This window comes from Corvus kubaryi, unplaced genomic scaffold, assembly GCF_017639235.1.
Source record: "Corvus kubaryi isolate FWS band 111438036 unplaced genomic scaffold, C.kubaryi_AGA036_p1.0 split3-131, whole genome shotgun sequence".
NCBI lineage: Eukaryota > Metazoa > Chordata > Aves > Passeriformes > Corvidae > Corvus > Corvus kubaryi.
This window is the reverse complement of record NW_024582083.1, coordinates 3,257,868-3,281,622: the sequence shown is the minus strand read 5'-3', so window position 1 is coordinate 3,281,622 and position 23,755 is coordinate 3,257,868. Positions and strand designations below refer to the sequence as shown.

Sequence of the window (23,755 nt, the reverse complement as noted above, 5' to 3'; positions counted from 1 at the left end):
AGTCTCCATGGATCTGGCCCAGCTGCTTCCCACAAGTGCTAATGCTGCTTCTTGTGGCAGGTCTAACTCAGGGAACATGCACCCACATACACAGATGATTCAGATGACACTGTACCCAAAGACCTACTGCTGTCTAATGTCAAGGCTTCTTTAAAGATACTGGCCTACATTATTTTCCTGGGGAAATCCTCCCACAAATTTCAAGATGAAAGGCTGTATTTTGATTCCTGTTTCCACTTTAGTGCCTTCACGTGATTCAGAAAGCCCATTCCAAGCCGTGCTTCTTCATCTGAAGGCTGTACTTTAACAACTGTCTGGGCATGCTGCCTTCTTAGCTGACACACACTGCCACCAGCAGCCCTTTCCAGGGAAGTAAAATATCATCTCTCCATTCATTTTCCCTTTCCCTGGGATGTTCAGCCAGAAGGCTGCTATTGCCATCATGCTCATCTCAGGCATTAGGGGGTTTTTAAATTATTATTATGAGTTAGAGCTATGCTGCTTCTCCCACCTTTCTGCTTCTTTTTCTGTGCAGGAGACATTAGTTTTGCACAAGAAACATCATGGAGTTGTTTGAATGTTAGATCACCAGAGGCAGTTCTGCCTTCACACTGAACCACAGCATTCACAAGAGCTGCTGGACACACCCAGCCCTCAGCCCTGCTTTAGCTGCACTCCACTTCGGAGAGGACACTGTTCTTGTAGCTAAAACAATCGTCTTTCTTCTCTGTGAAGCATATTAGTAAGAACAAGTAAGGCTCTAACATGCAAACATACCTTCTCACCTTGGTGTTTGAGCAGCTCTAACTCCTCCGTACAGACTTGGATGCTTGTCACCTTCAATTGACCTGTTGACTGAAGGAATGTGCATTTTTCATCAGTCAGTTCAGACCCATCAGACCATCAGCCACCACAGACCATATGCCACTACTTTGCTCGAGAGTCTCCATCCACACTGTTGTTCAGAAAAGCTACAGAGCAGTGCAATGTGGTAAAAACCCTGAGGGTTGTGCAGACACCTTAGTTTTAATATTGCCAGGCCCCATGTTACATGGTAATGGAGAACACTTCATTAGTTCCTCCATAGGAAGAAGGGGTTAAGTTTTTAGGATTTTAAAAAACAAAGGTTACTAACCATTACCTGCGTAACTGAGATGTAAAATCCACACAAATACCTCTTCCCACTTTTCTGGGCTCCACAGCAGTTCCCACAGCTGAGGGTGCGATGAGGGAGGCAGCTCACACCAATGCACACACCTGAGGCAGCAGCGAGTGAGGCTCCCAGTGACAGGAGGGCCAAATTGGTTTCAGACTTCAGGGGTCACTTACAGTTTATGTTTTGGGTTTTATTCAAAACCCAAGGGAGCCAAAATCACCTACATTTTTTTATAGCCTATCACTTTTTCTAACTAGATTTGTTCTACATAGAGAGTTCTTTTATACAGTCCCAACCAAGCTACACAATTTACTATTCCAACACTGCAGGAGTTCAGAGTAGGCTTGCAGGGTAAGTAAAGTCACCAGCCAGAGGACCACATGCTGGCAACCACTTCTGATGTTCCCTGAAAGTACATATTAGCCTGGAAGATAACCACTGACATTTCTCCAGGATTATTCTCATAGAAGTAAGCATGATAAGATTTCGGAACACAGCGAGAGCTAGTATTCTCATGCCTTTCATAGCAGTGAGAACAACCAGAAACAGAAACACTGCCAATTTGTTTTCCCTTGAGTAATTTCTTTTCACCTATTACAATTGATGGATCCAAGCTCACCAGCAGGGAATAAACAATAAATGCTTTTACAGAAACAAAGTTTGTGTTCAATGGTGTAGATAATTTCTTCTTCATGTTCTTAAACTCCCCTTATTACTTTGCCTCCATAGAGTCTTGCACAATTTGATGTTTTTTAAAGTAAAAGGAAAATTGTGCTTTATAGACAGCAAAATCTACCAAAGCACCTTTTGTGTTTTTACAGGCAGTGGTATGTTTTGCTGTTTCTTGTGAGAAGGCTCACAGATCAGAGATAAGCATAAAATTTTAACATCTCTGGCATGGTGTAATAGATCTCAAGATCAAGTTTCTTGATCTAGTTTTAGAGCAGCAAGTTGATAATTTTTGGCTTTAGGGACTGCAGTTTGGAGGCAAATGGTATGGAAGAAGCAGACAGTAGTAAAGGAGATTGGCTGGCATTAGGGAAAGAGAATGCATTGATCCTAGGATGCCATCAGTGGGGACAGTGTCTGCCTGCCTACTGCCCAAAGTCTGCTGTAGGTTCTCCTGGTGCCAGGATCTCTGCTGATAAAGAAAGACATCCCCTCCTTCCTATTGGTCCCTGTTTCCATACATAAAAGGGTGTTGCCTACATAATTTGCCTGTGCTATTAATCCAGGGTTTTGTCAAAAGAGCCTTTTGAAAACTGAATACACAAAAATGCACTGACAGATATCACTGGGAAGCAAGAATTCCATTTGTAAAAAAAGCCCAGCAGATTTCAGCACTAAAGTTTGCTATTAGAACTTGTGTCTTTCATGCCCTGATTTAATTACATACTCCTTTGCTAAGGAACCTCCTCAGGAAAAAATAGTTTGATTGAAACATGTTTCTTGGTGGAAACAAATGAATTGAGATAAGGTACAGTAAAAACACTACAAACTAGTCCTGACCTTTGGTTCTACTCTCAAGTTCATTTTCTATGAGCATATTAAATCTACCTAATTATATCAGGGCAGGTGATACAAAAATCCAAATATGTCCATGTGACAGTTCTCAGTGGGAATTAAATTTTTTATTTCTCTGGAAAAAAACCTGAGTCCCCACAAATGCAGCAAAAGGTACCTAGATAAAACCTAAAATAAACCACTTTTAATATTTGTAAGTTTGTAACATTGAAGTTGTCTAGATTTTGAGATAAGGGGTTTCTATAAAGATAATAATCCATTTTTACTCTGTAAAAGTATAGTAAAACAAAAAATTCAAATATTTTATTTACTTCACCTAAAAAACAAGCAACCCATGAGTAAGATATACATAGGTTTCCCAGATTTATCCCTAATAAATTTTTTAAAGATTTATACAATTTCTACAGAAACATACAGTGTATCAAAATCTGCATAAATCAAATTTATAAAATATGTAGAAATGCATAGTGATATTATCATCAACTTACAAAGCAAGAATATGGGAATTATTTTTTTCCAAGCTGGCTATAGTAGGAAAAAGTCATTACAGCAACAGCTTCTTATGATCTCATGTTTTGTAAGGTTTCAGTCTCACATACAGATTCATATCCACACACAGCATCAGCTTTCAATGAATTGCACATAATACCCATTTCAAACGCACACCCGCACAGTTGATGTGCCACCATTCTTTCTCTTATGCATAGTTGTATGATTAAATTAATCTACCCAACACACAAATGGAGTCAGTTTTCGCACACACAAGGAACAAGTACCGGCACAAAACCTTCTTTTTCTTTTTTTTTTTTTCCAGTTTCTCCCTCCTTTATTTTCTGTTTTTCATAGCTCTGAAAGGATAGATGAGAAGTGTAAAGAAACTAGGAAAGATGCCAAACTAATAGATCAGTGCAGACAGCCCTATAAAGATCAAACTCTGTCACCAACTATGATACATAACCCATGTTAACATCAATGGGAGCTGCATGCAATGCTATTCTAGACTTCAGGGAAGTACTTAGTCATACCTAATTGTGTGACAAGTTATAGGGATAACTGTTATTAAATCAGTACACTGATGTCAACATTTAAGTCACAAAATCTGGACAAAGGAAGTGAGGATAAGTCGTTTTCCCTCCATCTCTCTATTCATTCAGAGTAAATATTTATATTCCTAAGGGAGTTTGCACCAACTCCTTTCCAGAACATTTTTAGAAACAACTTCTTCACATTCTACTCTGTACACTATAGCACCAAGCAGTTGGTTTTTTGTGTTTGTAATCCCTCTGGAGAAGTTGCAAATGACAGAAATAAGAAGAAAATTCGTAGGAACAAGTGTGGTTTCAGGATTTCCATTTCTCCTTTTGAATCTAAATCTGACATCCAAACTGGCTGACAGATGTCCTTGTGACAAATTACACAGATGTGTTAGGAAGCTGGATGTTTTTTCCTAATTAAAAGTTTTAGTTTTGATTAAAACTAAGTGATTTCCATTCAAAATTGCAATATAGATGAAGTATTTGATTCTTTCCAAGTTTTACATAATAGTGCAGCTTTTTTGTTGTTGTTTATTTTAATTATTTTTATATAAGGCATGGTTTAAATAAGCAAGTTAGTGCTTATAAATTAACTGGATTTCTGAGGGTGCTTATCTCCATCAAATTGTACCTCATTAGCACTAACCTCGACAGTCTTCCTTCCACTGTACCAAGCATTCAGTTGAAGTAGAGCAGCCAAACTGGCAATAGAAATTTGTCTTTGTTAACACAGTAATTACATAGGGTGGTACAGTTGGTCCCTACCCCTGGTGACAGCTCAGAACAACCCACTGTAAATTTCCAAAAAATGCTTTCCTTGTGAAAGAGAGAAATGAAAGAGGCACTAAATATGTTGAAATTCATCTTCCAAAAAAGCAGCATGACTGTGAGAGAAGGCCACCCTGGCTAATAACCTGTGGCAGTGCTTAGTAAGATGTAAAATTAAATAAAAATATACAACAGGTTGATAATCACCAAGTTCTATGAAAATCTGGTTACTCCAACCTTTTCAAGTGTGTGTAAAAAAACTGCCTTCAGACCCCTGAGTGTAATCCCAAAGAAGATGACAACGCTTTTAACTATGTTCCTACGAACCATAGCTAACAGCACATTAATTTACCAACATCTTGAAACAAAAAGATGTAAACATCTACAGAGTTTAAGGTAAATCAGTTCTGTAAACATTAACTGCGGATGATAATGTTATTGTAATAATCACAGTTCCTCTATGTCCTTCATCCAAGCCAGGAGGCTAACAGCTGTACAAAGTTAATAACTGCAGCAGTTTTCAGGCTATTTCCAGTCCTGCACAAATGAATGCGTCAGTAGGTAGGTTTTGTCTGTCTACACACTAAGGATGTTGTTCATTTCCCATTTTTGTGTTGTTTTACTGGAGTCACACTCTGAAATGAAAATTTGATGGAGGACTTCGGAGCGATCCAAGCACTTCCCTGACGGAATGTGAGTAAATCTGTGCAGATTCTGAAAGACAAAACCACCAGGAAAATGTGTTGGGTTTTTGTGTTGGGTTTATTTTTGTTTGTTTGGGTTTTTTTTAACATTTTCTTTACATCTACAATATAGCTATTTTAAAAAACCAGGTTTCAGCGTCCCAGAACCGATCGTTTCTATACTCATTTTACTATTTGTTAAACCTAGCACTTTGCGGCCTTCATATGAAATCTTTGGTTCTTGTAGATCCCCTTGAGATGCCTCCCATTTCTTGTAGGCAACAAACTGCTAAGAAAATTAGCAAAGCTCTATCTAAAATGCTTCTAAGCCTTTTCATGCATCCTGTAACCAAACTAAAAGATTAACTCTTGAGGACAGCTCTATGAGGACTTCGCTGGGCAGATTCTCCTCCAGTAAGCCCTCACAGAAAGCAGCTGCACAACACCAACATTAACCACAGAGGGGTAAAAAAGTACTAACTTGGCTCCCTGTTTGGCTGGAAGAAGGAAGAATAAAGAATATGAGAGTTAAGTCTGGCTTCTGGAGCAACAGGAGGCTGCCTAAAAAAGTGCAAACCTATTCTGTCAGGCACACTCAGGCTGACGCTTGCACATCTGGCTCCTTCCAAACCCAGAAAGCTCCCATGTTCAAGTCTCCTGCATTTGGCCTGTGGCTCCCGTCCTGCTTGCTGACCCTGTGTGGCAGATGCAGCCCTGATTCACTGACTGATTGGATCCAGTGTGGAGGGGAAGGGAGCAGAAGCAAGCCCATGGCACTGTGGCTGGGCTGGGGCTCTGCAGCCCTGCCCCGTGCGCACAGATACCCTCAGCACGGGACCTTCTCCATCACCCCCACACACATGTGCACAGCCAAATGTTGGTTCAGATCAATACCTGGCTCCTGCTGTGTGGCCAGATATGGAGGTCCTCTAATTGGAGAGAAAAATGGATGTCTAAACAAAAGCAACAGGCAGACCACCAGCAGCCCTGTTCTCAACGTTTGCTTACAGGCACTGAGGCCCTGCTACTGCTCAGTGCTCAAGCAGCACGTTACACTCACCAAACTGGCACACTGTTTGTTGCAGAGACAACCAACTGACCAAACAGATAAAATCTCCTAGCAGCCTTAATTTACACAAGGCCACAACATTTTTCAGCAGTCCATACGTGTTTCATTCCTTACACCTTCATCATTAGGGGAAACAGTTATACCCTCTGTACTGCACAGCAGTGTGCCCAATTTCTACACACCCTTGGTGGTCCTTTCATTCTCACCCTCCCTTTTTTTCCCTTCTAGAAACCAGTCAGTGTTTTGTTCTACAGCCCCGACTGTGCTTACTGGGCTTCCTTATAACTTGAGGTAATAAGCAAACAATTACACAACTGGTACTAGTGTAGAGGAAATAGATCTTGCATAAATGAAGTTCTTAGAGAGAAGCCAAGTAACATGCTGGGACACACTAGAATGGCTGGAGAGTTAAAAACTGCTATGTATTATTCCAATATTAAAGCTGAAGTTGGCACTTATCTGCCACTGCTTATTGATTTTTACATTTCAGGTTTAAAGAAATTTGTCTGTCTATCCAGAACAAGGAAGCTGAGCTGGGTGAAAATGGTATTATGGTACCTGTTATTTCCTAGCTCTATGCAAACACCAGAAAATGTGGAGTGGCTTAAAGGATAACAACCAGATTTCACTGCACTCAACTGTGCCTGCATATTTCAGACAAACAACAAAGAATCCAGATAACCAGCAAATGAATTAATAAATATGCAATGTGCTAGATAGGCTGAATAAAAATTGACACAGAATAGTTTTTTAGATGTAGAACCAAGTTATGTGTGGCTATATCCAAGGATAACATCACCCCTAGACTATTCAGTCTCACTTTTTTAGGAGACAAACAGAAATAGAAACTCAGACATTTTTTAAAGTAACGCAAAACTTCTATGAATAGAGGACTTACAGATGTAATGACTAAATACACTGCAGCAGCCCTCACATGTATATCAGCCAAGTCCTTATTAAAAATTTACAGATTTTGCAATAGCATTATAACAGCACCACACCCAGGATTAAGAACAGAGCATGTTATTGTCATCAGAAAATGGCTAATGAACAGGAAATGAAATACTGAAGAAGACAAAGACAACACAGAGAGGCAGAGTAATCTTACTTTTACCTGACTCTATGTAGGCTTAAAAATATCTTCTGTCTTTAAACAGAGAAACACTTCAATTTAGACTGCCCAAAATTAGACCTAATACTGACCCTAGCTTCTAAATGCACTCCAGCATTTAAGCCATCTTCTCACAGCATATATGAGATAAAGAAACTTTCTTGATACAGAGCATACAAGCAGAGAGGGTGATGGCACTAAAAGATTTTATAAACTCTGTCACTGGTAGTGGACATGCTCTCTGCTTCCTCTGAGACAAGTGCTAACTCGTAACATACCTGTGGCAACATATGTAGCCTCATGGGATTTTTCTTAAAGATTTTGCTACAGAAAACAGCAACTAGAACTGCTACATAGAAGCATCCTTCACTAGAGGAAGTTTTTCTAGCAACCATGTATTTCTGAGAATCTGCCATTAGCAATTTACTCTACTAGATTCAGTTAACCTTGTCATAGATCTTTAATTTCAGATATACACAAACCAATTTTTAAAAGGTGCAAAAAACCAGTATGAAATCTAAAAATCTATTTTCTTCCATATATCTGTTGCATACCTTGAAGAACTGCCACTCCTTGTATTCATTCTGATTACAGTGGGTAATCATAATTTTGGATCCATCTGATCCTTTAGTTAAGCACTGATCGTACTGCATGAGTTGATTGGCTTCATTGATTCGGAAAAGCTAACAGAAAAAAAACCCCAAACATTTTTATAACAGTTGACTCAATGAGCATTTTAGAAGCACTGAAAATACAACAAAACTGCAACATTCAAAACATTTTCTGGTTTTATTACACCTGTCTTTCAGGAGGGTTCTTTATTTTGCATAACACAATTACTATCACAATACTAAATTTCATTGATAACTTTCCTATAGGACTTAGAAGATTAAGAAACTTCACCAGAAAGACAAAAAATGGCCAAGGGATTCAGGAGACTTCTGAAAGTGTTTGATTACAAACCTTTGTATGATTTGATGGCTGAACAATCCATTATCTTTATAAAAGTCTGATAGCAAGTCTTTGGTCCTGGACAGTAATTTCATGTGAAGACACTAAAACTTTGGCATTTTATCCATGGAGGAAATCAGTCTAATGCATCCAGATACCAAAAGATTATCCTAGCTACTTCTTACAGAATAATTGCTACAGGGTTTTTTGTGTATCGTGTGCAGAAAAAGTAGTTTAGGTAACCTTTTCATTAAATATCAGAATAAAAGAGACATCTCCAGGGGCTACTAAGAGCTAATGCACGTAGGATTTCAGAAAACATCATCCTACATGTAATTTTACAGTTGCAATGACTGCCTGATTTAAGTTTACATTGGCTTAAATAAGGACTTTAAATTCTGAAAAAATTCCCAACCAGAAAAGAAGCTACAAAGACAAAACAGCATGTTTGTGTGGTAGAGTGGGTAGGTTTGTGAAGATACAGGTCAAACGCAATAAAAGCCTGGATTGCAACCATCTAATACATCTAATTTGTAAATGAAGCAGAGACAAACTTCTGTTCAATTTCTTCTCTCATGTGGTGGGAGATGAGTTACTGCATGAAAGTGTTTTATACTTAGAGCAAAACAACTTTGTGAAATAATTGATTCAAAGTGAGTAAGGATTAATTATTAAGTAAAGGTAAGTGGTGAATCAGGAGCAATGCTGAGAGATGAAGTTATTCTAAGGCAGTGATAACTCTTGCTTCTTCATGTACCTGTTTCTCTGAAGAACAGATTATGAATTTGCATTTCATTCCATACCATTTATGTTTGATAAATAAACCCAACACAAATATGTGATATTTTCAGACTGCTGTACTTTAGCGATGTCAGTATGCTTACGGAAAACCCTAATTTCCCACCATTGTAGCTGGCACCTAGGTGACTTCATGTACAGGCTGAACAGAAAACCTGCCTGTTATCAATCTGTAGCAAGGAATCCTCCTTCAGGCTTGCCTCCAAGCTCCTTACCTGATTTCCTCCCATTCTGTGGCACGGCCCAAGCTCAACAAAGCCACCATTGGTGTGCCCCATGCTGTCGATGCAGTAAGAGGTTTCAAAGCCTCTAATCTGGAAAACAGGTTATTCACTCTAAGTTAGTCTCAAGGGAAAAATAAGTGCTAAGGAGCTCAGAAAATTCTCACTTATCTCTCAAACCAGAAACAGGTATCTGACAGAGAGATTAGACAAACCTGTGTATGAAATTTAAATACTGATGTTATCTGTTCCGGGAGATGGAGCTTCAACCTCCCCATGCTAATTTGCAGGCTCTTCCATGAGTCAGAGTATGCTCATAAAGCTAGAGTGCAAAGCTCAATTCCAAATTAATAACAGCAAAATATAGGACTTTCAAGTATTTTAATTTATTCAATCTCCTATCAGAGCATGTTCCATCTCCCAGATCTTCACAAACAAGCTCAGGAGCTCAGCTAAGTTGCTCTCATCATGTGGATGAAGAGAAATGAGCTGCAGAGAAGTTATGCACAGCAGTAATTACCCACAGCCAGGCACAGCCCACTGACCCAGCTGCTCAGATGGACCTTCTGCAGCAGCAATTACACAGAAAAAAAAAAAAATTGATGAGGGGCAGACACAGGCACAGGGATAAAGAACAGAAGCCCTGTCATAAAGTATGTCTCAAGTGCTGATTATCTCACTCCCTTCTCAGAAGAGCCAACAAGCAGCTTTACAAAGACTTTATGACACAAATAACATTTTTTCCAGACTTATTTTCTTTGCCAGAGCCTCTTTCCTCTTTGTAATGGTATATAAAGTCTGGAGGACTAAGCTTAGACTCTTCCAGGGAGTGTTAGGGAAGACAAACCCCGTACTTTTATACCCTATAGTTTGGCAACGCAATCAGTGTGGTGCTACAAATGGGGGGAGGGGGAACAAGATTTCTCAGATGTAAGATAACTAGCAGCCTGTGAAGAAGAGTTGAAGAAAACTTCAGGGAAGTCTCCGAACTTAGAAATTTCCTGTTGCTTAACCAGACCCACTTGCTTTTATCGTGGATGATTTCCTGCAAGGTTGCCAGTATTATTTTATGCTCTTCAGACGCTTTCACCTTGGTGAATAGTAATATATAGTGTACCTGCCAAACCCTTTATGTAGATTCCAGAGGAGGTCTAAGGCTCATATAGTAGCTGATGCTTTGTGCTAGCTTTTAGGTGAGAAATCAAGGTGGCATTGTTCACCTGGTCCCTCAGATAAATGATTATATGTACCCCCTTTCACCGTGAACATGCTCTGTATCACTAATTCTCCTAAGAAATTACGAGATGACACTTTCTTGGTGATAGGAGACAGCATAGATCTGTATTTTCTAATGCACTTTTAAAGTTACAAAGCCACAGATTATATCCATCGCATCTTGGGAAAGAAGGTTGCTAAATTGGGTGGGACACAGGAGTTCTCCTCAGCTAGCAATAAGATTTTCTGATTTTGCCTCAACAATCTGCAAAAGTGAAATTAATAGGAGAGACAAGGGCAAGGCTGGAACCAATCACAGAGGGGGGAAAAAAAATCTGAACGCAGGCAGGAGACCTGCAGTAAGTGCTGTCCATGGTGTGGGCTAAATGCCAGAAGGAGACAGGCAGAGTTCAGTGAGGTGTCCTGCACTCATCTGTGATATGCCAACTCTCTCTGTCAACCACTCAAAGTGCCACATTTGTAACCACATTCTTATTTTAGTGAAGTCATACTTATATGCACTAATGCTGGAAACGATGGTTACAGAATCATATCAAATTATTACACACAAATAAGGGATTCACTGAGGCTGGGCATATATGAGTACATCCCAGTCTAGCAAACGCAGGCAGAATGTTCTCCACCCAGATTTTGGGATCTCTTCTCTAGGCCTTCACTTGATATTTTCACCTGTTAATCTTCACCAATACTCCTACAGGCAGGATACATACTTTTTTCTTTCGAGAAAACCTAAATTCCAATTATGGAAAAAAGTGCTTTGGACAGGGCTAGATAAATAATCCTTCAAGGATCTGTGGAACTAATTTAAAAAGTCAAAAGTTAGATACAATTTTTTTCCCGGGGTTATATCATTATAGCTCTCTGGTTAGTATCATGTCATTTAGTATAGAAGTAATCAAATAGCCACATGTCAAGTAATAATTGCTTCCTTTTGAATTCACAATTTTTTAAAAAAAGCTCCTAAAATACATAGGAGTTATGTGCTGTACCTACCTCTCCCCAGTCCACGTTTTTGGGTGGTAAGGGATAATATGAAGTTATATCATATGCTATTTCTTCCATAAACCACTTAAAACTTTTGCAGTTGTGATCTTCACGGAATTTTTTCAGCTCGGATATATCTCCATAGGGTAGTGCCTTTGTCTCTGGCCGGCTGGCATAGAAGTAATCTTTGTATTCGTCCCACCACACTTCTATAACTCTGACATAGTTCTGTGAAGAATAAAAACACTGCTGCCACCTCAAAGCACACATAAACAGGCCAGAAGCAACTCCTTGTTAGTAACAGAAATTTAAGGATTTATCCTCTTAAAAAGTGACAGCATGCGACTACTATATAGCACTAATTATTTTCACTATCACTAGACTATACAAGACATGTGAATATTATTTTCAAATGACAGTTTAGGACTGAAGCCAGCAAATTAAACTGGGCTGCTTAATGAGAGTGCAAAGTCTTTTCTAAGGTTAGAGACTCTTTATTTGAAAATAAAGTCTTTTCAGTTATGGGTGCAATAAAATGTTGCATTCATTTGTTGCTACCAGAATGGTGATTCATGGTTTCTATTCACCTTCTACAGTTTTTTAATGCAGAGAATGATATGCATTGGTCCACTAACAGGGAAAAAAACCAGTCTTAAATGGGTCAGCTATTTGGAGAAGGGGGAAAACTGGATATCTCACTTGGTAACAAGCCTCTCCCTCACATCTTTCCTCTCATTCTCTTCCATGGCTCTTATCTCTGTATTACCTGTACACATCTAGATGCACACCTCACTTTGTCCCATTCTTCCAGTGTTAACGACCTGGTGGTGTAACAATCTTAACAGATCTGACTAAAGGCACAAATTATTGTGACTTTTACTTTAATCCACATCCAGCATAAATTGAACAAAGCTATAAAGAAATGACATCTACTGTGAGGATAGGAGGGTGCCTGAAGAGGGGAAAAACCTATTTCTATATCCTGGCTTGTACAGACAAGCAACTTAATATTTAAGAACACTCAGCAGTGTTCTTTTGCCTTCAGTAAGCAGACCAGAAGACTCATGTAAGGTGCTAAGATATGCAGTAAATATTTTTGATCAGCTTTTCAGAAGACTGAAATGGTTTTTACCATTTCAGACGAGGCAAACAAGCATCTTGCCTGCACTGAGCAATACACCTAATATTTGCTATCCTGTTGCACACTGCTCTGTCTCTATTCCCAGATATGTCCCCCTGGGCTCCCTTGTACTGGTCCTAGTCCTTGTTTCATCAAAATGTTAATCAATTCATGTTACTAATAAGTGACTTTTTTTTTTGGGGGGTGTGGGGTGCGTATGCCAGGTTAGTGTTTTACCACTCAGCTAGGCTGGGACATTGCCTTTGGAACTAACTGCTAGCTTGGCCCAAGCTATACTCTATAACCCTACAGGTAGTCATTGTCATAGATTGTGATGTCTAGGAAGATTGCTCTGGGATTGGAATTTACAAAGAGCTGGGTCTTTAGGAACGGGATCTACCAATGCCAAAACAGGGCACAAGAGAAAGCTTACACTGGGCAATAGAAAAACCTAGTAGGAGGGTTGTCTCTCTTCCCGCTGGTAGATGAACCTGATACAAACCAGTTTTTCTTGATTTAAATTCTCTCTTATAGAGAGCTGGCTCATTTCTTTTCTGGAACTGATGTCTAATTTTAATCTTGGGGCTTGAGTAACACTTCTAGAACCTGCAGTGTATCTGAGGAGTTACCAACCCTTATGATGTAGTGCAGAGCATGCCATCTTCCCAGGTGCCATTTACTACTCCTTAACTAAAAAATGCAGACACAAAAGTGTGAGAGATGCTAGATTACAGAATTCACTAACTTGGCCTAGGATCATGCCCATCTTCATCAAGATTAAGGGGGATTTCAAGCCCATGATGTTCATCTGCAGGACCGTGCTATAGTTACTAGAGTTGTTCATACTTACTTGGGCACAGTGCAGCAAAGACTTGAGGTGCTGACATTAAGTAACAGGAAATGGACTTGTACCTCAAAGATAGTGGGGTATGATCTAAGGCTTTAGATTTAATGCTTTAGAGCCAGAAGATGGGTTTCAGGATTCTCTTCTCTTAATAACAGTGGGATTAGCACAAAGATTTCTCTCCTGTGGGGATGATCAGCTGAGCTGTAGATCCTAAATAGCTTTGGATGAAGTCCCCTCTAAATTGTTACTGATAATTTAAACAAATTTGTCTAAAACTGTTCTTATCTGAAATCAAAAACCACCTTCAAGGTTGCTTCAAAACTGTACCTTTAGTGTAGGAGAAGACCCAACGTACACAGGGGGTGGATTTCCTTGCCAGCCCTGGAGACGATAGATGTGTCCAACACGAGAACAGGGAACAAAAAGCAGTTTCCCCCCACACTGCCAGATCTACAAGTTAGAACAAAGGCATTATTAATATATATGCACAGAAATTTAAGACAGACATAATAAATTATGGAAGAAATGTCAGCTACATTTCGTACCTTACTAACTATCATATATTTGCGTATTTTTTGCTTCAGATGTAAGCATAAAGAAAATAGGTCTTTGAAATTAAAGGTATACTGAATACACCTTCAACTCAGCCAGGAAGTTACTCAACTAAAATAATTTTTTAAGAAGCTTTTTAAAAAGTTGGGCATCTCATTCCATCGCTATTTTAGAACAACAGTAAAGAACGAGTGCACAAAATCTTGGTAATTTTTATTATGACAGAATTAATGATATTTTGATTTTATTAAAGTAGTTCACATGCCATCATGAAGATGGGTTTTGGCTAGATGCCCATTCGCATTTAGGTTTTTCTTAATAAAGATTAGTAGGAGATAAGGATGTCTTAGGTAACCCATTGCTCGAAGTAGAAACAGATATTTATTTGACTATAGTAGCCGAAAATAAAAAAAAGGGTAAAATATATTACCATTCCGAAATTCCCTCCCTCCCACATATCTTTGGATAATTCCTTAACGGGGAAAAGAAAAACATATTAAATCAGAATTTAGTTGCTCATAGTTTGGAGAAATTTAATGGTAGCATCAAATCCAAATTTAGGCTAACTTTGGGAATGTTTCAAATTAGTCCAAATTCCAGATTAAAAATATGATTTACAGTATAAGGAAAGATGGGCAGAATATATTATTTTCCTTATTGCATCGTGATATTAATTTTGTTAAGTTTAATCAAAAAACCCTCCTCAGATATGCAAGGCATTAATTTTATTTGCTATCTAGGAGTCAGCAAGCAAGGCTGATAAATGTTTAGTTCTTCTGAAGATTGGTTGTGACCTACATGGAACCAGTTTGTAGGTCTCTACACAACAAGCATTTCAGTTACAGAACTACTGTAAGTAATTTCAATCCTGATTTTGATCTAAGATGGAGAATTACATGGATAAAGGCCCCGTGTGCGTAACATCCTCAACAACTACCCTTTGCATATGGATTTCCAGCTGAGCAAGTGCACTCAGAGCTTTCCTCTAACTCATGAAGGGCAAGAGTAACTAAGGGAGCTCTGAATGTACTTTTTGTAAAATCCAGCTACGATTTCACAGATTGCTGCTGAGGATATTAGACATCTTCACTTTTGTCTGTTAATTGGGACCGATTCCTGCTGTCTGCCACTTGTGGCATTACAAATACTGAAGCTACAATAAGCCAATGATGATCATCTTAGTTTCCTGAAAACTGAAGAGCATGCACATGCCTAGCAGTGAAAATAAAGTCCTCCTCAGTGATTATGAATTATGCAGTTAGTATTTCAATTATGAAGACTTCTCTTGTAAAGAAGTTCTTGAAATTCTGAAAAGTATATAATTTTTCACTCACAAAAATGGCAGGGAGGAAGCAGATTACTTTTTGTTGCACCATTATATACTTTCCAAGCACACATGCATAAACTGAAGACTACTTGTTCTCTATCATTGCTTTCATTAGAAACAACATTTTTCTATATCACTATGAGAACCTTCCATTTCCTCCCATCAAATCTGCCAGTCTGGTTTCATACTAGATATTTGGGCAGTCAGGGGTGCAATCCCAAACCATTTACAAAATCTAGATTATGCATCATTTGTGTCTCAGCACGAGGCCACCTCCCTGAACACTTCTGTCCCAAAGGCCACAAGGAAACACTGGGGAGACACATTTCTGTCATGTCATCTCTCACCTGGGCTCCATGGGGAAGAGGTCTAAACTCCAAACAGAGGTATTTACAGGAAAAAAAAAATCTATGAAATTATATTAGTTTTCAAATATTGGTGTTACCTTGTAGGAAATTTCAAAATTTTCACCACCCCAGATTTGAAGCCCTGGATCATAGAGACCCAGTTCAAAGAAGAAATCACGTTCAATGGCAAACAATCCACCAGCCATTGCAGGCGACCTGAAAGAGGAAGACAGTGTAACTCATTCTGCCAAAAGGATACAACAGCACTCAGAGAAAGCATTAGCTAAGAAAGCAATTCTGTTAACATACAGTAAAGATCAGGTAAATGGCAATACACTGAAAAATCATAAAGCTTTGTCATCAGCTTGCAGCAATTTTCTGAAGTGGCATCTATATAATTTTTAGTGAAGTCACAATTTTTGTTATGTTGTGGGTTTTCTTCTATAATTAATTTATTTAATTAACGAATTTGATGATAGAAAATCTGGGCCCGAATTTTCCATTCAGCCAGTCAACATCCTTCTGTTAAAACAATAAAGAACAAGATGAGAATCAGTGTGGTGAGATGTTTCTCTCTTAAAAGTTGTTCTAGTTTTTGAGATAACATGAAACTGCAAACAGGTTTATGTTCTGAGGAGCTGCCACATTGAAACATATTGTCTATTAAACAAGGAACAGACTTTTTCCAGCTTTCTAATCTTCTAGCTCTTTTTAGACTATTGCCATAGGAGACACTTTACATTATACTCAGTAAAATTTTAAAGAGGGCCTAGATAAAGTAGTACAAGGTTTCCATTTTAGTTTAGTATTCTTTTTTACCCTTTTTGTTTTAATGACTTTGTAAATCCCTTCCCATATGACATGATTCAATTAACAAGTTTTAATACGTCAAAAAGATGCTGTGGATTGGATTAGAGCGTGTGCTGGTTTTGGCCGGGGTGGAGTTAATTTTCTTCCCAGTGGCTGGTATGGGGCTGTGTTTTGGATTTGTGCTGAACACAGGGCTGATAATACAGAGATGTTTCTGTTATTGGTGAGCAGGGCTAACACAGAGCCAAGGCCTTTTCTCCCTTTCATACTGCCATGCTGGGGAGGAGACTGGGGGTGCACGGGAGGTTGGGAGGGGACAGAGCCAGGACCCAAACTGACCAAAGGGATATTCCAGATCATATGGCATCATGCTCAATATATGAAAGTTTGGGGAAGAAGGGGGAATGTTTGGAATGATGGCGTTTGTCTTCCCAAGTCACCATTACATGTGATGGGGCCCTGCTCTCCTGGAGATGGCTGAACACCTGCCTGCCCGTGGGAAGCAGTGAATTCATTCCTTGTTTTGCTTTGTCTGTGTGTGTGGCTTTTGCTTTTCTGATTAAAATGTCTTTATCTCAACTCCTGAGTTTTCCAGCTTTTTACCCTTCTGATTTTCTCTCCAATCCAACTGGTGGGGGCACAAGCAAGCAGCTGCGTGGTGCTTGGCTGCGGGCTGGGGTTAAAGCACGACAGAGCATTTTTGCAGAACGATTCTAACTAAAATTCTTTGGTAGCTTGCTCACACTGAAATAGAAAGATAGATACATTAAGCCATTTCCAGTGCATATAGCAAGGATTTTTCATCAAAGTATCAATAAATATACTAAAACCTTAATGGATACACTCTGGAGTCCTTACTAAGTTGACAATTTAAAAAAGAAATTGTAAGGAAAAAGTGAATTCTTTCTGACTTCAGATGATCTGCAGCACTGAAAGGAGGATCCAAGAGATAACCCTGGCGAGCCAATTAAGACACAAGTGAAATACTCCTGCATCACCACATTATTGAGATGGGTCATTTCTAGCACTATTCAGTCTATTAGATAAACATCTGTAGAACTGCTTAAGAAAAAGTAACCTGTAAGGTTCAACATATACCCCTTTCTGCGTAGCAGAGGCTGGACAACAGAAACGCAGCCACTGACTCTAAGCATAATTAATTATCAGTTTGGTTGCTGTCCAAATTAGGTGATCACATGCCAAGGTACTGCCACATGTCCCTTTCTACTTGCTGCCTACTGTATTTTCCTCCAATGCTGCTTTTTTATCCCGAGGGTTCAAAGGTTAAGAAGCCAGAAGACACAGGGGAAGCACTTCACATAGCACAGTCCTGTGGCTTTCCTGCACTTTTGGTTTTCCTCAACACCATAAAGACTTGGCAAGTGTAGAAGCCTCAGATACTGAAGTTTCAGTCTTGGCCTCCAACATGCTGCCAAGTGTGTTAAAGAACACAGTAAACCCACATAAGCTCAGTAGTTTACTTTATAGGATACCAAGAGGTAAGCACTCTTACTGAAGGAAGGATTCAGTCCTGGGGCAATTCCCACGTTACAAAAACTTTGTCTCTGTGCTTTAAACTGTTGAAGATCTTTTTGTTTTCTTTTTAAACTAAGCAATCCTGTCTATGGTTTCAGCAAGACTTTTACTTGGTCTTACTTGCCTTGGTATTGCTGCAAGAAAATGCACACAGCCTGGACACAGACAGATGCAGGGCATGTCTCTTTTTAAAGGAAGCATTGTAACTCCGAAGGTATTATTAAAAATAAACTAATCTTTTAAAACATTCTGAGAACATGTGTTCTGTGTTTCTGGGAAGAGTTTAAACGATTTTAAGACCTGTTTGGATGGTAAACACAGAACACTACAGCAATGTTTGAAATAGTTTATCCCCCTCTAAGTGAATATTAAAGTTCCAATGTGGACAGCCTCATCAGAAAATGGTATTCTTTAAACTGTATACATAAAGATCAAAGCTTCATAACTTGCTTGCATGTGTTGCCATTTTAGCAAAGAACAATCATGGGTGGGGATAGGGAATTACCAGCATCAGTTCTTACAATGTTTAAATCATATATACAAGCAATAGAAGACATTAGATTCTGAAGATGTGAAGATTGCTTTCAAATGTAGTAACATGATTAGTTAAGTGTGAAGGGGAAAGTAATAAAAACCAGCAGAACCACCGTCTCCCAGTCTTGAAAAGCCATCCAGAAACCCTAGTTTCTAAGCTAGGGTTTCTAGGCAGTTTTTGTTTTCTGGGAAGAAAACATACCCCACTAAAAAGCATAATGAAAAGGCAGAAACTCTGTGAAAATTATTGGAGTTTTCCCACAATAAAAGGTGCTGTTTTTATCTTTCTTCCTTCTTTTTTTTTTTTTTGTGTATTATATTAAAATGCTTAGAAAATATCTAGCCAAGATTTTTATACAGTATGCTTCTTTGTCAGATGTGATCCATTGTGAAGCAAGTGGGAGAAATATGACAAAAGGGATTTTTTTGATACACATGCATAATCCTCCAGCTGTATGCATGCATCAGGCCATGACATCAGGCTACAGATTTTATGCATTACTGTCTATTATAAATACTTACAGCATGCTCATTATTTCAAACCAAATGGTTAAACAAGCACTGTTGTTTCCAACAGTACTTTAAAAAACTATCATAGCTAATTAAAGTTTTCCCTGGCAACAAAGTTATACAATATTTTATTTTGCCAAACAGAACCCAGTCATTCTAATGTGCACCCTATTAACCACACAAGAACAGGAATGGAGAGGCAACACAAGGTAGCAAAGATATTTTGAGCAAATAGTCAGTTGTGGCAAACAGGTCTGACTAAACAAAGCAGTAGTGTAGTTAGAAACGTGAAGGTGTTCAGGCTAGAAGTACATGCAAGTTTTAGTGGATCAATATTGACTTCAGAAAAAAAAAGAAAGGGGTAAGTGATTTAGTGATTACCGATACGGTTCAGTTTTTGTCTTTCTGCTTTCCTTCTCTCTCTTGGTCAAGGGAACCCTCTTCCATAGCATACTCCAATCCCACGCTCCTCTAGCAAACCCATCTTCGTCACCACCCCCTTGTGGCACAATCTTAAAAGTGTTGCCATCTATGACATCTATAAGCGGCACAGTGCATGTGGTTCTGCGGGGCGGCGCGCGGCAGGTGCGGGTATGGGCAAGGGCCCGCGTGGCACACGTGCACCGGCCGTGGTTCATGGGGAGAGAGGGGGGGAGGGAAAAATGACAGGGTTTAGAAAATTATTCGTTAGGATTCACAGTATGTAAACAGCTCTCTTTACCGATAAGGCTCAGTTTTATGTTTTCGTTTGGACTTTTCCTTGTGGCTTAACGGAATTCGTTTCCATAGCAAACTCCAGTCCCAGGCCCCTCTGGCAAAACCATCTTCATCCCCACCTTGTTGTGGCTCAATGGAATAATCATTCCCATCTATGTAATCTATTAGAGGTACAGTACATGTAGTTCTGAAACATTTATAGAAGGGAAAGAAAGAGCAAAATACAATTTCAGAAGAGTAATCTCTCTAATCTGAAATTTACACCATTAATTAAGTTTATAGAGCAGTGTATATAAAAAGTCACTTGTAAACATACTATTAAAAAATGAAGCCTCATTAGAAGAAAAAAGAGATGGTCTTTTCTTTACATTGCTTTAAGATGTTCTGAAAACAGAAAAATTAGGTCTGAGATGCTAATATATCAATTTGTTTATCAGTACATTTTCCTTTATGTGGACTTCTTGACATTGGTCTTCTAATAAAGCACTGCTGGAGGCAACAGAGGAGCCCTCAGAGGGCCAGGGTTCTCACAGTATTATTATTTCCTGTAATTTCTATTCGTATCAGATCTTAGCTGTCAACAAGTAAGATAAACTCTTAGCTTTTACTAGTGTTAACACAGATTTCCATTATACTGTCCTATTCAAATGCCCTGAAAACCCAACCTCTAAGGATAAACAAACATTACTAGTGCTTTCCTAGAAGCAGTCTTCAGTAGAATTCTTCCTGTTTGGTTTGCAATACACTCCTCACTGCGATCTATCATGCACAATATTCACCAAGGTAAAAACATTATCTTGCTTTTCTCTCCACATTTTTCCAATAAGTTTCCCAGTGACCCAGGCTGGGGCACTTCCACCTTTTTAAATGAAGCCTCAAGAGATAGAGAAGGTGGGGGAAGAGAAATGTTAACACTATGCTGTTCTTTGAGGCAGAAGCAGCAGCAGGCTCCACCATGGGCACCAGGGCATGGACAGAGTCTGCCAGGCACTGTCTGCTGGCACTGTGTGCCTCAGCATCTCTGGTCCTCCTGCAGCCTTCACCTTTATGGGCAGTGCTGGAGGATGCCCCTAAAGCTCCCTGTTCTCACCAGTCTTTCTTGTGTAAAACAGTAATACATACTCAATGCGAGCACACAAGCATTTCCATCTTCTCTCTAGTATCCTGGCCCAAATAGAGAATTGATTGAGTTACAGCCTTTAAAACACACAAAACCCAATTCTTCAAGGGAATTCTGGTAGCATGGCAGGTTAACAAATAGTTTTTAGGATTAAGCAGCTATTTTATGGGATTAAAGAGTTTCAACATGCACATGGTTTCCTAAACACACATATCACTGACCCCACAAGCTAAGCGTGCCGTAGTGCACAGCAACAACAGCATTTCAACAGCTGGAAGAAATGAAACCCCCGGGGATCTCTCTCCTCTGTCACCTCTGGCAGATCCCCCCTCACAGTGCAGGCACTTCCACCACAGACCCCCAGCAAGTGCCTGGGCTTGTGGCAGAGACAGGCTCAAGCCTGGCCTCACTTTGCTACAGACAACGCTCCAAAGCACTTCAGAGGAAACAAATAAGACCATATATCAAGACCAAAGATGAGAAAGTTACAAACTCTTGAGATCACAGGGGCTTTAAACTCCCATTAAATCAAAACATTTATTGCTGCTTTTTCTCTACCAAAAGCCACAGTTTTAAAAATTGTTTTGTTCATTCATGCTCCTTATTCAGCTAGAATGGAACATTTCTATATTGGTGCCTCAGATCATTGTGAAAGACGAGTTATTTATAATCTACATTAGACAAAATATTCAGTATGCCTACTAAAATAAACTATCTGGAGATTAATTTGCCTGACTATATTCCTTCCTCATTATGTATCTTCTATGCTGGGAAATAAAATAATCATCATGCAAAAAATATTGATATAGTTTGATACAGATATAAAACATACTGACAGTAGTTTGAAAAGTGAAGATTGTTACTGTGACCTTTTCTTCCTAAAAGGCCAGACACTGGAAATAACAGGGGAACATTACCTGTCCTTAGATATAGGAGCTATAAGTGGCGCATACCAATTAATTCCCACTTCACAATGGGCATCAAGGTAAACCAAAACCTTTGAAAGAAAAAAAAAAGGAACTTATATTTCTGTATACAACAGCATGATTTAATTAATCTTATTTACATTGAGATACATTCATATTTTAAACAAGAAAATGAAGACAAAATTAGTAAAATTAATCTCTTCTTAAAACAGTATCAATAATTCCCACATGTCTATTGAAACCACCACAACCTTTTCCCCCAAAAAAGAAAAAGAGACAGACTTGTGTGTGAACTGGCTCCTACCTGTCCAAGTTTAGCCTTCTGGGCTCCAATGCTTCTAGCTTGGATTAAACCTTCTCTCCTCTCATTTCGAAATACCTTTACAAGACCATTCCACTGCTTAATATAGTCATCCAGCCTCTCTTGTAAGTGTGCTATCAGATAACAAAGAAAAAAAAATTCGTTGAGGTCTAATAACAAAGTGTTTTGTACTCTTAATATAACCCCAAAAATATCTACAGAAATTTACAAGAACCTTTAATTCAACCACTCACAAACATTAAAACTGAGGAGATCAAGACCACTGACCTCATGGCACAGGTTTGTGTCTGGCACGTCTGAAGAAAAGGCAGCTGCAGTGGTTGGCCACACCACAGGGAGCTGGGTGTACAACTCCCAGTCACTTCAACCTATCACATGGCTTTTAGGTTTTCATCTGTATTCCAAGCAGCCAGAGAAGTTTGTACTTCAGCACAAAGTCTTTCCTCATCAGATATGTCACACGTACAGCTGAAGGCACCACTTTTCAGTTAAACATTTCCCTTGACTCACTTTCTGCCTCACAAAATTTTCTGTCAGTCTATTAATAATCTGGAAACCTGAGGCAGAATCTTACCATGCTCAAATTATTGCCCTCCTTCATCTAGACCTGTTCCCTCTTGTGGAGGTCCTATGATAATCTTCTAATGAAATTAATGAGAATAATTGGAGGGCCAGCAGTGCATCATACTGAGGAGACAACAAACCTTTAGCCAAAGGGACTTCTATCAGTAAAGGGACGAGTCACCGCACAAGAATCAAGATGAGCTATGCTTAAATGGTTTCAGATTTGTATTTGCAGATTTGTATTTGTCTTTGCCAAACTTCTCTGGAAACCACATTCCTACCACACAATTTGAGAAAAGAATTCTAGTGCTGCTTAACATTTTTGCCCAGATGATTCTGTTGAGAAAACTCATGAAGGCAGAAGGGCTGGTAATCAGGCGCCTGCTGTTTGTGGCTACGCTGATTTAGCTACTGGTGTTTGTTAAAAATCTATTTTTATACTCAAAGGCTCAAAAGAATTGCCCACAGCTTCAGTTTCTCTCTGTCAGGAACCAAAATAAGCCACCTAATCTACAGCTGAGGCATCCATGCACTGGTTTGCTTTGCACCAGCTCCGAGGGGCTGATAGATGCCATGCCTGTGCTGATCTAACAGGAGGGGGGACATGTAGAGGTAGAAGCAGAAGGATGTCCCTTTCAGCAGCAACATGCCATTAGGTTACTTCAGCAGAAACGTTTTCTGCAACCTGAATGAAAATGATGAAGTCTGGAGACTTCTGCAACTTATGTTTCCATATGTTTTATATCCTTGTCAGCAGTATTAAAAAAATAGTTTGAACAAAAGCTACATGTAATTGAAAAGGAAATGGTGTTTCTTGGAAGTGAAGTTTCCAATATCGAAAATTCAGCAATTCTACCAAAGAAACAATCTTTTGAAATCACTATCTCTTGATACTCATATTATCCTTCCTCTCCACCTTTATAAAAGAAAAAGTTTTCTCAACCAAGTTTTATGCATTCTCCTTTCCCATACACATTTACAATTTCTT

The 23,755-nt window shown here is 39.1% G+C and overlaps 1 protein-coding gene across 3 annotated transcripts in view; it reads right to left on the bottom strand.

Annotated features, from left to right (window-relative positions):
* Nucleotides 1-2,956: 2,956 nt before the first annotated feature.
* Nucleotides 2,957-23,755, bottom strand: part of GALNT7 (polypeptide N-acetylgalactosaminyltransferase 7) — a 71,835-nt gene continuing 51,036 nt past the window's right edge. For 2 of the 3 annotated variants that reach the window (XM_042014911.1, XM_042014914.1), the window contains exons 4-12: nt 22,186-22,316; nt 21,873-21,952; nt 19,500-19,682; nt 15,827-15,944; nt 13,830-13,952; nt 11,545-11,763; nt 9,310-9,408; nt 7,900-8,028; nt 2,957-5,196 (exon numbers count right to left, since the gene is read on the bottom strand). In XM_042014911.1, the coding sequence (XP_041870845.1) occupies nt 5,059-5,196; nt 7,900-8,028; nt 9,310-9,408; nt 11,545-11,763; nt 13,830-13,952; nt 15,827-15,944; nt 19,500-19,682; nt 21,873-21,952; nt 22,186-22,316 (1,220 nt within the window). In that variant the 3' untranslated portion in view covers nt 2,957-5,058. Of the gene's footprint in view, nt 5,197-7,899; nt 8,029-9,309; nt 9,409-11,544; nt 11,764-13,829; nt 13,953-15,826; nt 15,945-19,499; nt 19,683-19,839; nt 20,023-21,872; nt 21,953-22,185; nt 22,317-23,755 lie in introns of all 3 variants that reach the window. The other variant, XM_042014912.1, reaches the window with a different exon arrangement.